At 41.0% G+C, this 15,378-nt stretch overlaps 1 protein-coding gene across 1 annotated transcript in view; it reads left to right on the top strand.

Moving 5' to 3' along the window:
• rab2a (RAB2A, member RAS oncogene family) overlaps positions 1-12,012 on the top strand; it is a 28,535-nt gene extending 16,523 nt beyond the window's left edge. The window contains exons 5-8 of the mRNA XM_072440915.1: positions 104-196; positions 954-1,065; positions 6,321-6,389; positions 11,184-12,012. Coding sequence (XP_072297016.1) covers positions 104-196; positions 954-1,065; positions 6,321-6,389; positions 11,184-11,279 — 370 coding nt within the window. The 3' untranslated portion in view covers positions 11,280-12,012. The remainder of the gene's footprint in view (positions 1-103; positions 197-953; positions 1,066-6,320; positions 6,390-11,183) is intronic.
• The last annotated feature ends 3,366 nt before the right edge of the window (positions 12,013-15,378 follow it).

Here is a 15,378-nt window from a genome sequence, read left to right as displayed (position 1 = left end):
GATTCTATTGTGTCTGTTATAATACAGTAGTTGAAAATGTCTGTGATTTGGTTTCATTGGTTTCTTGTGCATTCGGTTTCATATTGTCCTGTTGTTTTCACAGACGGGACACCTTCAACCACTTGACGACCTGGTTAGAGGACGCTCGCCAACATTCCAACTCCAATATGGTCATCATGCTCATCGGCAACAAGAGGTGGGTCTATGCCACTGCACGGCACATATCACAGGGTTAGGAATGTAGTTTTGAAGATATGGAATCAAAAATATCTATACTGTATATTACAAAAATTTTTAGAACAGCCCAAAGAATCAACCAAATTATAAAAACTTCAGCCAGGTTTATGTCCGCCCCAGCGTCTGGAAATGTTGTCCATATTTGAGTTCAAAACAACATTCATTTTCTTTTCATTGCTTTTTGTTTAGCTACATTCCAGTACATTCCACAGGTATCCATCAATCATTTCCATGGTTGGTGTTTTTAAGTCCTAGCTACATAGATTTACAGTCCAAATATTGAAACTTGAAATTTAAAGCCAACAGTTGGAAAGGTGTTCTGGAAACGTTTTATTTTTGTTAGCTAACCGCTCACATGCAGAGACTCATGTGGCTCTGGCCTTCAATGAGAAATCGACGGCATGCTGTGTTATTGTTACCCTTTTACTTAATATATTTGCTCCAATGAATGCATACACGTTTTATTATAAATATTCCTTTTAAATGCAGTAAAATCTCTTCTAACATAAGCAGTTTTTGCTCTTGAAAATAACCAAGGTTTTGTTTACATGAAAGAGCTGAATATTGATTTATGGAAATGCCCCAACAACATATGATATTTACAAACCATAATGGTAATATTTTTCACACGACCTGTATAAATTTAACGTGAATTTCATTGTGAAAGATGCACTCTTCACTTTAGTAACCTTGATGTTCTTTGGTTTTGTGTGCAGTGACTTGGAGTCAAGGAGAGAGGTGAAGAAAGAGGAGGGAGAGGCATTTGCAAGAGAACACGGCCTCATATTCATGGAGACTTCAGCCAAGACTGCCTCTAATGTCGAGGAGGTCAGCACCCACACACATGCACTAAACATTACTGTAATTTGTCCTGCCCACACACAGTCAATCATGTTATATGCCAATTAATTCTGCTTTAGATGGTGGTCAGCATGGTCTTTTTAATGCGGGTCTTTGAGTGCGATCATTTCATGTTATTTGTATTTGTAGCTCCTATGAACACATTATTTTAATAGATGTCGAACCTTCAAAGTGGTCTGTGACTGAACTATTTGCAGAGGGTTGTGGAAGTGGTTGTGGAAGTGAAACTCAGATTGGCATTAATTTGGATTTTCATTTAAAGGTTTTGTACATTTTTGATGTACATGTTTTGATTATCACTTTTACAAAATACCAAATTGATTGTATACAGTGTTTTCCACGGATTATTTGGTGGCATAGATTATCCTTATTGGATTTTAATTGTTTTTTACTAAACCTTTTTTGGAGGAAAATCACCCTTTTAAAGCTGGGGTATCTGACAAAATGAGACCACTGTTCGCTGTCTGCTGCTAATGATAAAAGTAGCTTATTTCTCACTAACCCAGAAGTAAGATCCGCCTTATCTTCACTTCTTTCTGAATAGTCTCTTATTACATCTAAAGTCTGTGAACGTTAGAGACAAATTGTACAGATTTGAGGTATTTCTTACTTTAGGGGTGTGAAAACCGTGGTCCCCCTGCTTTACAGCTCTGTTAAAGACTTTTTATTTTTTTTAATTAATTGCTAAAGAGTTTTACAATTTGTCTGTGAAATTGATTCTCTCAACAACACCCATCCCAAAACCTTCTTAGCCGAGGGAGAAACCTTGCCCCCCTCTCATTGTTTTGTCTAGCACTGTTAACCTGTAGCGCGGCCACTCCCGTCTCAGTCACACACACACACACACGCACACACGCACACAGGCTCACACTGACATATTTAGCATCATGGGGCACCTTTAGCTCCACCTGCTCCGCCCCTGTGCGAGCCACGCCCCTGCTGCCGCTGCTGCTACCGCTGTGTGTAATGAATGCACGGTGCTGTCCTGGGGGAGCCCTTCCTCACTTATCCAATCACATAAATAATCCCATCCAACACAGCGCAGCATGCCAGCCCAGGGCACCTCCGATAGAGACCGCCGCCTGTGTCTACATTGATTTTTTTTTTTTGCCTGTATATCCACCACCATCACCAAAGCCTGGCCTATATCATCACCGCACCATCTCCTTCCTTCCCTTCTGCTCGCTTTACTGCTCTCCTCTCGCTCTATTTTCTCCCTCCCTTCCTCTCTCGTTCCCTCTCCTTTCTTTCCCCTCACTCTCTTTCCCCTCACTCTCTTTTCCCTCACCCTCTTCCCTCCCTTCCTCTCTTTCCTTTTACTCTCTCTCTCTCTCGCTCTCGCTCTCGCTCTCGCTCTCTGGCTCTGGCTCTGGCTCTCTCTGGCTCGCTCTCTCGGCTCTCTCTCTCTCGTCTCTCTCTCTCTCTCTCTCTCTCTCTCTCTCTCTCTCTCGTCAATCTCTTTTCCCTCCCTTCCTCTCTTTCCCTCTCTCTTACTCTCTTTCCCTCTACCCTCTCTCTCTCTTTTCCCTCCCTTTTTATCTTTCCCTCTACCTTCTCTCTCTCTCTCTCTCGTCACTCTCTTTTCCCTCTCTTACTCTTTCCCTCTACCCTCTCTCTCTCTTTTCCCTCCCTTCCTCTTTCCCTCTACATTCTCTCTCTCTCGTCACTCTCTTTTCCCTCTCTTACTCTTTCCCTCTCTTACTCTTTCCCTCTCTTACTCTCTTTCCCTCTACCCTCTCTCTTTTCCCTCCCTTCCTCTCTTTCCCTCTACCCTCTCTCTCTCTTTTCCCTCCCTTCCTCTCTTTCCCTCTACCTTCTCTCTATCTCATCACTCTCTTTTCCCTCCCTTCCTCTCTTTTCCTCTCCGTTCACTTCTCCTTCGCTCCTCACTATTTTCTCTCTCCCTTCCACTCTATCCCTCTCCCTTTTCTTTCTCTCCCCTCGTTCTCTTCTCCCTCCCTTCATTTTTCTTCCCTCTCCCTTCTCTCTCTCTTTCCCTCTACCTTCATTTTTCTCCCTTCCTTCCTCTCTTAACCTCGCCCATCTCCTCTTCTCCTCTCCTCACACTCTCTTCTTCCCCTTTCTCCCTCTCTCCCCTCACCTTTTTTTATTCTTCTCCGTTTCCTTCTCCCTTCTCACTCTGCCTCGCTTTCCTCTCATTTTTTCCTTCTCTTCTCTCCCCCACTCTTCTCTCTCCCAGGGGTTACGATGAGGGGGAGGTGTGTGCGCGACGCTATGATTAATTTGTCTCATTAGTGTCCTCTGAAGCCTCCTGATACTGCCGCTGCCTTCATGCCTGCCTCCCTGTCCATCATTCGCTCCTTACCACCCACCCATCCTCCAGTCACCTCCCCCGCTCACACCATTTTACCCCCTCCTCCCTCTCTTCGCTCTCTCCCCCCTCACCATCCCCCGTCCCCTACCCAGCAGCGCAGCGCCTCCATTCACTTCTATACCATCAACCCCCCGCTCTCGTATATCAACCAGTTATAGCTCATACATATTCATAAGCTCAGGGTCCCGCCTCCCCCTTAGCGACACTCGACAGCCAATCAAACGGCGGGGTTTGTCGTCAGGGTTCGTGGGTGGACACCGCAGTTGATGGGATGCTCCTTAGAGAGACGGATACTGAGATTCCTGTAAGCACCTCGTGTCCTTTACTGTACCCAACCATCTTTTCCACTTGTAACCTTTTCCTCAACCCCCGTCTCGCCTCCATTCTGTTTTTTATTATTTGCTTTAATTGCGTGTCTGACTTTCCCCATATGTATTTAGTTTACGTGCCGGACAGTGAACTTTGCCATGGTTGTATTTGGCATTGACAGTGCAGGATGAAGAAATGTTTTTTGGCATTTCGGCGTAATTTGAAATGAAACGACCATTATGAATTTTAAGTGTAGTCATTAACCACAAAACCTTTACCACCTCCGCCATTTTGTACAGAGCTCTATTTTTAAGGGTCAAATGCCATCAAACAATGGGCTGAAAACCGTTTTAGTACTTGCTCTATTAATGTTTTAAAGCTGCGGTAATTGAAAACTGGTACTCCCACCACACAAGCATGCTTTTACAATATTTCATTTGGTTGAAGCTGAAAATGGGCCAACTCTACCTTTTTAGAAAATGAAGTATTTATATCATATCTGCTTTTCATAACTGAATAGCCACCTACCATTAGGAGTTTCCATATTATTGGTGTGGACAAGCTGTGTAGACCTAATAACCAATAGAAACGATAGAAACAATTCAATGTGCTTTTGTAACGGTCAATCTTCACTTTGCAATATTCATATACATACATTAAGATAATCATATTCATTTTCCATGTTATCTTGCTGATTATGTTTAGAATTCCTTGATTTCAAACTTCCCACAGCTCTTAAAAATAGTCAAGGAATAAACAGTTAAATTAAAAAGACACTGTACCTTTAAGATCGCCTGTTGTTTTCAGACATTGAATTGGCATTTGGCATGTTTTCTGTGGATCTATCAATGAGGTTAAGGAAGGCACCAATGCAATTTGTGGGGCCACTATAAGGCTGGAAAAACAATTCTATCTCAGACATGGCAACATGACAATCTGATGCAGAGTACCAGACTGGCTTCCAAGCTTAGCAATATACTAAACTATAAAATATATACAAAAACATAAATTTTTATTCCATGCAATTAGCCCTATAGGTATAAAATTACAGCCTTAACTAATTGATATGTGATACGCAACAAGGCCAACAATACAGTTGGGATTAAGTAACATTTCCGAAACTTGGCAGGGCTAATTCAAGGCTTAAATCAAAACGTTACATATATTGCATTGAAACAACTGCAGTGCATTCTAACTCTTATAACACAAGGAAATGGATCTGTGTAAAAATGATACAAAATCCTGGTGTAGCTGTAATGTGTGGGAAGATATTAAAACCGGCTTTTACAGTAGTGTTACATTAATAGAAAGGGCCAGGATGAAAGCGGGACAGGACGTAGGACGAGTGCAGAACCCCTGGGCTCCTCAGTCTATTTTTGACAAGTGCCAGGTACAGGTTCAGCTCGTATTTTTAATCCCGTAACTGCTGTTTCAGACTCTGAGGTTGAGTGCGGAGGTGGAGGCAGTTTACATGAACAGTTTGTCCCATTTGTTCGTCAGTGTAGGCCCCTGAGACGTTGCCACGCGAGCTCTGTGTCCCACGAGTAAAACGCTTCAGTAGTGCGGTGTAGCCCTGTCGCAGAGGGAGCCTAATTCCACTTTATACTAACAGGCTTGATCCTCGACTCTGCTCTGTGCGTAACAGAGGAGCAGTGCAGATGGAAGATATGAAAAATACTGACTTTGTGTGCCGGCAGCCTGCTGCAAGGTCGTGAGTTCAAATCCCGACTCCGACCGTTTACTGCATGTCCTCCCTCTTCCCCCATTTCACATTTTCCTCTCCTGTCTAATAAAGCCTATGGCTCAACAAATGAAAAATACTGACTTTGATATGAAATTATGGAGCCAACATTGGCAGATAAAGATCAAAAAACATAATAATAGTTATATTCTCCTTCACTAATGTATAATGGTGTTTGAAGGCGTTTATCAGTTTGGAAAAAACAGACCTGAAAGCAATACCAAGGACTTTGACACACATTTACAAGTACAATTTATTCCTCCATTTGCATAGCCAGATGAAAACCTGCAGTGTAAATATTGACAAGTGCATTAAATAAAAACAAACACAACTTTGTATTAAGTTTTTGAATAATTTGAAATATGGTCAGAATTCCTGGATCCCGCTCCAGATGTGTTGTTGGTTACATCCTTAATATTTTACTTTGATCAAAACTAAAACTATAGTTTGTTGTTTGTAAAGTTGTTCTAGGGAACTAGGGAAGGGAACAAGGTTATTTATTTATTTCCATCACCAGATATCTCCATTACATAGTTTGTAAATGCTGTGTGTTGTGCATCTGGGACTGGAAATACCTTGCTTTACTAACTATGCACATTTGACTTGTGTGTTCAGAAGTATAAGATAACATTTTCACATTTGATTTATTGTTTTAGGTCTTTTGATAACGTAACCATTAATGCCTCACGCTTTACTCAAAGTTTGAAGTGTGTTTGGCCCTATAGGGACTTGAATATTAAGATATCAGGAGATACAACACTCTCTTTGTATGTAATAGCTTTTATTTTTCTGAAATATTATTCAGTTCTTAAGCCTTTTCATTTCCGCCTCCCCCAGGCCTTCATCAACACAGCCAAGGAGATCTACGAGAAGATCCAGGAGGGAGTGTTTGATATCAACAATGAGGTGAGACATTGCTTTGGCCCGCATGCTTCTCTCTCCCTTTTCTTTTCCTCTCCAAATGGTTCAATCATTGTTCCTGCGTCTCTTGTCTGTGGTTTTCCAGCCTTGTGTGTGGTTTGCCACGCTCCCACTAGCCTCAAAAGGAGTGAAGTGAAAAAAAAAAAAATCCCTGTGCTCTCTGCTTCCTTCGACTGTACCCAAGCAAAACTCCCATCGCCCTGCTCCATTTTCCACCCCGGGCCTCAGCTGCCTGTCTCCCTCTCGGCATTTTGCCAACTCATAAATTCCTCACATCCCACAAGGTCTCAGTCACTCTGCAAGAAAACAAACAGCGAGCCCGTCCGTATGCTTCCCTCTGCAGCTTTAGCCGATGCCTATCTCCTCTGGAACAGCCATCCAGCCAGGAATGTCCATTGTCCCGAGCGTCAAGCAGCCGAATACAAGTGTAGTCCGGCTGTGTCCTCTTTTAGGCCGTGGAAAAATGATAGGAGGCATTTCTTCACTGCAGCTCCTTCACCTTGACGGCAGCCCCTCGAAGTGGCCCCCTGCCATATTAACCGTCAAGCCCCTTTCATATGATGCAGAGCAGTTAGTTACACACACACACACGGCACAAGTAAGACTGAAGACTGAAACTTCTACATGGCATTGGGAAAGTTAAGAGTTGATTTGATGCGTTGTGGCCAATTGCAAGTGTTTATTTTCTAGGATTAACCTGACTTGGTATTCAAATGCACTTGCTTTACGAAACCAAATCAGCGCATTGCTTGTCTCATGCCTTGGATTGAAATTGGGTCAGAAAGGACAGTCCTCTATAAAACCTGAAGGGAAAAGGGAAAAGTGCAAGTGTCAGGAAAAAACGTTAAGCTTTAAAACACCTGGAGACGACATGCCAACAAAAGCCTTTTTGTAAGATTTTCCTACAATGCACCAATATTGCTACTTTTCAGTTGACTAAACTGATAATGACCTTGCACTCAATTGTCACTTAGGAGGTTTTTTGGTCATGGGCTTTATTGGACAGAGTGGATGTAAGCTTTTAAGAAATCAATTTCAGTCAAAATCCAATAACTTGACTGAATTTTGGCATTGTGGCTCCTACCCAACCTCTTGAGCTCAATTGAAATAAGACTAAATCCATTTGGAAAGTTATTGCATTCACCAAATTGAAATCTTTGCACCAAAACATTTTAGCTCTATATCACCTGCTCTGTGTTGAATGTTGCGGAAGCCCTGACAAAGAGGCTCGGATAACATGGACCCTTCCTCCACAGTTTATGATGTTTGATTAAAGGAGGAGGGGAATCATCCTCCGATTTCCAACTCGACGATCTGATACCAACGCTAATCTCAGATTGGTCAGCTGTGCAGAGGTGAGCGAAGGGTCGGGGATCGGGTGTCTCTTTGTGGACGTAAAGCTGGAGCCGAGCCGCCTCCAAAGTGCTGAAAGGGACAAACACAAAGAGGAAGTAACGCTGCAATCCAATAATGACTTTGCAATTGGTTTAATAATTCTTATATTTGAGGATGAATCACAGTGTTATATCTAGACTTATACAAATATTGAGGTCCATCATAGGTTTTCTGTGTAGTTCTGGTTTATGGTGCTGTACCTGATTTTTACCATTGTGAAAAACCGATTCAGTTTATTTGAAATTCTTTGCAGCAGTCCACATGTATTGCTCACTTACCCAATGTCGATGGCCTCCACTCAGCAGCACAAGTGTGAGCCTGAGTTCCTGCATTGCATGTTTTTGTTATTAGTAACAGTGAGCCTGAGTGCAGACAGGCCGGTCCGCCAAACCACATCAGCTGACTGGGCTGCGAGGAGAAGGGAAACCCCTCCAGAACTGTTGGCAGCCGGTCTGAGAAAAGTCTCTCACACACGCGCGGGCCTGGGCTCAATAAATGTGATTTAAAGCATTCAGTTTCCCAGCGGTGCTACTGCTACTGCGAGTAGGAAGTAGAGCTCCAAGATTAATCACACATGTATTATCATCGCAATTTTCAATGGTGAAAATTGGCAAATCTACTAAATGCCCAAAAAACAATAAAATATCGTGTTTTATTCTCTTTTAAAACCAGTGTAGACCTCTACAAACATTGAGTTTGTCAGTGCTGCAGAACAGTTTTAAAGGTGTCTATTATCTGGGGGTGGCACTGCCTCTCTCCTTGGAGTATGTGATTAACCTTGTAAATTATGCAAGTATTCAATGCATGTGTTTTTATTGCTCAAAAATTCCTTGGAAAAACATGCTTTCTTACCGTGTTCATAAACTTAAAACACAAAAATCTAGGTTAATCGACCCTACTAATAGTAATTAAATGACTACAGGCCTTCTGCCTAATAATATCTCTGGAGCAGGCGGCCTATCCTCCTCCAGAATAGTGTATAACATTTATAATGTGCACTGTGAACAGAATTGGATATTTTTCCCAAATCGCTCATCTCAAGCATGTGGGAGGGGCAATAGAACTGACTTAAAAGGCCTACGTCTGCCCCGTCCCACACCTGTCCCCGCTCGCTCTTCATTCTGGTCTTTTCTTTTTCGATCACTCCGCTCGTGTCCTTGAGTGCAGCGGTGTTTCCTCTGCCTTTGTGTGCCGGCACCTGTTGCGTCCTCTCTGATGTGATCTAATGGAGGAGTCCCTGCAGGCAGCGCACACACAGCTACAGCTAATCCCACCATGAAAGCAATGACACACTTATTCTGCGCTTTGTTTTTCCTCTGTGCAGTAATCATAACAGTGTTTTTCAAGGAAACGGCGCAGAGAGGCCACTGTAAAGAAACAATTAGTGATGTATAATGGGGAATAATGTAACGCAAATGTAGGATATTATTATAATTTTTTTCTTTCTCAGGGTCATAGTTTGTGTTCTTTTAGAGGTTGTTAGAAACGTAAATGGCAACAGTGGAGTTGGCTAGAAAGGCGCCAATAGCTTCATTATTTTCCTACAGTGCAATAGCTTCTTGTGAGAAATAAGTGTTGTCAACCGTTATAGCGTTAACCTCTGAGCCGCACCTTTTTTCTTTATAATATGATAATGAGCTAAATGTCCCTTCATATTATACTATATTCTTGTTGTAAGAGATGAGCATACATAAACAGTTATTTTGAAGTAGTATAAAATATGGAAATGTCACAACATCCCCATTAAAAAAACACCATCCAATTTCCACCATAAACTATCCATGGGATAAGATCTTTATTATATATCATTAACAACTGGTTGCTGCTGCCTTTATTTTGTTGAGAAATGTCTTATATGAAGCAACTGTGTTTACTGTATACAGACAGTGACGTCTGGATCCTGTGCTTTCAGTTTAGAAGCGTTAGAAAACATTTGGCTAACCAAAACAGACTTTGCAGAAAACATACCTGTTTGTTACACCGGAAAAATACTGTTATTGTATATCATAGGTTGCATTTTCATTTCTTCAAACGTAATAACAATGCATCAAAAGCTGATGTTGTGTTCCTTTGGTCAAGTTGGCCTTTCCTCCAGTGCCACCCAACATTGAAAACACAATATTTATGATCTGTGGCCGGAATAACCTGCTGAACAGCTTGCATTTACACACTAGACTTCGCATTAGCAACTTTATGACACCTGATTAAACAACTAAAAGAAGGAAGTCCGCTATAAGGACTTGGTTACAGAGGGTTAGTTATAGTGTTTTTCTATGTTGGCAAAAAGCAGGTGTGCACATTTTCCACCCATTTTTCCTATCAATTTTGGCTTGAAGATTACTCAAATTGACAAAAAATGTATGGTTGCAAGTAATTGGTTGATTAATTAAATGTTTTTCCTTTTTCTATTCGTAAAGTAAAGACTTAATAGACGTGGTATTTTCTTAACAGGTGCTATAAAACTATAGATATAGTCAGCATCCAAGCGAAGACCACTAACGGACGATTGGAACAAGCAAACCATTAATTTTAATGATGAAAAGCTGCTTTATCACCCACTGTTCAACAACTACAAATACATATATCAAGACTTGGAGAAGAAAAACATGGTCCAATGTGCCAAATTTGTACAAATATCCAAGAATGCTAATGGCAGCAGCGCTACAAGCTACTGCGATGCTCGCGCCGCCTGCTGTATTTTAACATCTACAGAACAATCCATTTACTTTTCACGCTGTGTCAACGACGTCCATTAAAGCTCATTTGTGACTTAAATTGCTCTTGATCTGCCAGCACATGATGTCATAGGTGTCAAAGTCAGATAAAGTTGTTTCTCATTGCGTTAGTGTGCTTTCCCCACAACAGACCAGGGCCATGAACTTTCCACTCAAGTAAAAATAATCTGTGCTATGAAATAATTTGTGACATGATTGTGTAGACAATCTGCACCTTGGTTATTGGGATTGATATCTACCTCACGTCTCTCTCTTGTTGTGTTGGTGTGTTTACATAAAAAGGGCCCTACATCAGTGTAATACGTTTACATTCTGCATATCTGCCTTTAGAACTCTAAATGCCACGAGGATGCTCCAATGCAACAGTGAATGACGATCAATTCTCGAATCCTGAAAACATGAAGACACATTTTAGACTAATTTCTTTTCCATTTTCATTTTACTCATTAGTCTGTCTAAAGACAAATGCACCGCATACAATCTGGGACACATGGGCACAAAGAGCACAGGCGGAGAAATACTGCTGCCAACTACCTGCCCTTTTTTCAATATCGGTGAAACCCTCCGATATCTCCCGATACTGGAACATACAATACACATTGTACATAGTAATGACCAGCAAATGTATTTCTTTACCTTTTTTTCCCAGGCTAACGGTATTAAGATTGGACCCCAGCACCCGACCCCCAGCTCCACACTGCCCGGCAGCCAGGGCGGCCAACATTCTGGTGGTGGCTGCTGTTGAAGACCCCCGACAGACCTCCAACCACCACCGCTTCCTCCTCCTCCTCTCGCCCCTGGACGCGCCTCTCGTACTCGGGATGCTCCTCCTCTGTCCCAACCCTCCCTTACGTTTCTACAGAACTGTCCAGGCTCACTAACAGTTTGTCCATTGACCTCTCACCCCATCTTTGTTCCTTGTATATTTTTGTAGTTGTTTTTGCATCCCAGTCAGCGTAACATAATGTAGTCTAAACAAGGACAAAGTCGCCTTCAAAAATACCCCCCAAATTCATCCACCGTTTTATTCCAATTTAGATTTTAACCTGTATTAAAAATGCTGCAGAGTTTTTTGCTTGTCGCTGGAGATGTTAAGGCATTATTATCATTGTTAATCCATAGTTTTCAAATTTCAGTGGCTTTTCCGGTGTGTGAGACAGGTCTGACTGTACTGAATCAAAAACCGCAGCGCTGTGTTGTGTCTGTTCGTTTTAAAAGAAGTGACGCGGCCCAATGTCGATAGCGAGGCGAGCTATAACTTGTCCAGTTTACATGCTGTGACTGTGTGCATGTATAGGTATTTCGAGACATGTCAGTTTTATCTAAAGTCTTTGGAATGAGTTACCAACAATGTGATGCTTACTTTGTCCCTCCCCCTTTCTAATTATTGTCATGCTTTTGTTTTGTATTTAAAGAACACTATATAAACTGGATGTGGCTTACAAAAGTGTTTTAAGAGAATAAATGACCAAACTGTTTGAACATGGATGTTTTTTGGAAGCGTTCAGGGGGCGATTGAGTGACAGTGGTGGCCAACATGAAGTGAAGAAGAGGAATTGATTTAAGAGATTTTCTTTTTGATAACTATATTTATCAGGTGCATTTCTGTGTATATATGGCTCTTGAGTTTCATGTAGCTTTTTGGATGAAGTCGAGCTTATTTGGGTGTCCTCACTAGAACTGGGAAATGGCGCCTCGAAACAGCTTGTAAACAGTTAAATCCCAAACGTCCCGGGTTGATTTAAGATTTTTTTTTAATGTTATGGAGCTGTTAACTTGGCCATATTTTGGCATTGAAGGTTTCTGGTGAGGTTCAACTGCAAATACCAAGGCTCATCCATTTCAAAAGCCAGAGTTTCCACCTTAAATTAGCCGGCCGCTCTAACATGTAAACTGTCTAGCGCTTGATTCATGACTGCATTGTTTACGCTCCGAATGTACGTATTAATCATTGTTTATAGTTTAGATTTAAAAGGTGCAATATGAAGCTTTAGCTTTTCTGGTGGTGGTGCGCTTCCTGCGTGTCTCCAGCAGAAAAAGTTACTTTGTGTACCTTAACCTTCCACCCGCGCCTCACCTTCTCACCCCTCTTTTCTTCTCATTAGCTCTGTATCAGTTTTAATGCCAAATGATGTGTTTACCTGTATTTCGTTGGAGGAAAATTCTTATCTTATATTTTGTCCCACAAAAATCTGACTCGAAGCGGATCAGCTGTCTGCCTTAACTCTGCCCCCCGGAGAGAGATATGGGCAGCTGCTAAATTAAATGTACCGACTACGTTATGCAAATAGGCATTTTTACCACTAACTAGCTAGTTGACATTGCATTTCATATAGACACAGCTTTGGTTAGGTTCGAACCGTATACTTTTAGCTAGAAATCAAAGGCGCATTGCAATGAATAACAAAATCTGATCAAGTATTTGGATTACAGTCTGAGCATAGCCTAATATTTAGCCATCGAGAAATACAGTACTTTAAAATAGACTTTTTGATTTGGGGCATTTTACAAACTCCACATGCATTACTCCTGCCCCCTCCATGCTCGCACACACATGTAGCCCGCAATGTAAAGAAGTATACTGTATATGAAAGCATTTTTGGTGGTGTTATGGAGGCGGTGTCCACTTTATGCTAAACGGTCAGGCGTTTCACTGCAGGGTGATGCTAAACTGTTTGATAGCTTTCCATGCGTCGTCTGCTATAACGTTTCTATTACTTCATTTTTTAACTACTATATATTCAGGCAGTTATAGACTAACGGTTATTCTTTGTTAAGCAACATTGAGTGTGAGTGTGAGTGTGTATGCGTGGACCTTGAGGGGTGAAAGGAGGAGGAACTAGCTAAACGCGACGCATTTATATTTAACAATCTATGGATCCATCTATCTAATCTTTGTGGCCCTCCTCTCTCTCCTCCTCTGCTTCCTGCCCCTACCTCCCCTGTCAACAACGTTATTTGCTGTGTTTGTTCTTTGGGAAGAAATAAAACAAAACAAAAAAAGATGAAAATATGCTAAAAAAAATGCTATCACGAACTATAATAATAAAACATTCTAAACTATAAAAATTTCATTTTTGTTGGTTATGTGGAGATGGAAAATACAGTGTTTGAAAAAAAAAACTGATTGTCTGTTTTTTTGTTATTTGCTTGCTTTAATTTGATTTATGTCTATATATATATATATATATTACCAAATGGCTCGCTTGTATTAAAACTCAATTGAAAAGTGTATGACAAGTAATTTCTACAACAAAATAAGTGCATGGTATTGGTCAAAGTGAGCATATTTCTATTTAAACCTCATTTGTATTTGTGTGTTTATGAATTTTGTGTACTGCAGCAACTAGAAAACATTTTAAAATAATTTAGTACTGTACGGCACATGAAGATGAGTTCACAATGTAGATATTTAAGCTTCGAAACCTCCAGTAATAAGGAAACTCTTCGACTTTATTGCCAACCACTTTCAGATAATTTCATCACAAACCGTAAAGTTAATTGAAATAAATACTTATGATAGAAAATGACAGTAAGATGTAACTTTTCCCTCCCGCTCACTCTCACCAGTTATCAGGCGTTTAATGACACAATCCATCACCAGGTCCTGTACAGTTTATCTGTGCAAGTCATTAATAAGTTTGGACCGGAGCTGTGGGAATGGTGCCTCCTGACCTTCAGCCGTCATCAGATTGTATTTCCTGATGGAGGTCGCTGGACTCTGCTCAATGAATCAAACTTGTGGAGAGCGAGGTTTGCATTTGTACACTTTCTCTGCCTTCACTGGTGGCTTATCCTGCTTTTCAACTAGTCTGTTTTATGGCCATCCATTTATCAACATAAAAGTCAAATACAACAACATTTCCTAAGCCAAAATGCATGTGAACGCTCCATATTTCCTGAATGGTGACATATTTCTCCAAACATTTTGCTAGCGTGGAGATTACTTGATGGACTACTGAAAAAAAAGTTCCTGAGAATTTGAGGACCCTTATTGGACAATGTGAAAGTTTGATAATTTCACACCTTTATAATGCTCCCCCACCAAAAAGACAAGTTAATCACTCCAGCATTTAAGTTATAAAGCATGTGAAGTTATGAAAATGAAAAGCCAATGCTATTTTTGAGATGGATTTTAAGGATGCATTCACACTTGTAGCCTAGTAGCCTTGTTTGGACCCGGTTTGAGCCCAGTTTTATTTCAGATGTAGACAAGAGGTTTGGTCCAGTTTTAGTCCTGGTTCAGCCCTGGCCTTGTCTATGTTTAGTTCCAGGTTTAGTCCCAGTTCTAATGTGGTCTTTGTGCGAGTGTGAATGCACCCTAAATTACAAAAACGTGTTGCAGTTTATAGTTTCCCATCGGGTCAGTGTTTTTTAAGGTACAAAACGCTGCAAAAGCTTCCTACAAACATGATACTGTAATGCATTCCTAATTTTAAAGGTTACGTTTGTGAGTTTGTTCTCAGAAGATTTCAAAGCTGCACATTTTACCAGCCAGTTAAAGATCAGTTAAGGCCTGTTCATGCAACTCACTTTTGATGTCTTCCCTGGCTGCCTTCCCATGTCCTACATCCAACTCAAAAGACCGAAATGAAAAATGGTTAATTCTGTTTACTGTCGAGATCAAAAACAATTTACATCAAATAGACTCTAAATAGACTTTATGGCATGTGATTCAAAAAGGGACGTTTCTATGCAACTGTTCATTTCTGATGTGGTTTAGTCCCTTTAAAAAAAATCTCTGCATGAGGCCGAATTGTCACAGTCTACATACAGCCTTGTAAGTTTGAATTTGTGTGTTATGAGCCACACAGCAGAAATGTTACTCAAATAAAAGGTATGTT

Source organism: Eucyclogobius newberryi, unplaced genomic scaffold (genome assembly GCF_026437365.1).
Source record: "Eucyclogobius newberryi isolate DKJ021-1_F unplaced genomic scaffold, fEucNew1.0.hap1 SCAF_12, whole genome shotgun sequence".
NCBI lineage: Eukaryota > Metazoa > Chordata > Actinopteri > Gobiiformes > Gobiidae > Eucyclogobius > Eucyclogobius newberryi.
Note: the sequence above shows the minus strand (reverse complement) of the source record. Positions and strands in the feature narration are given on the sequence as shown.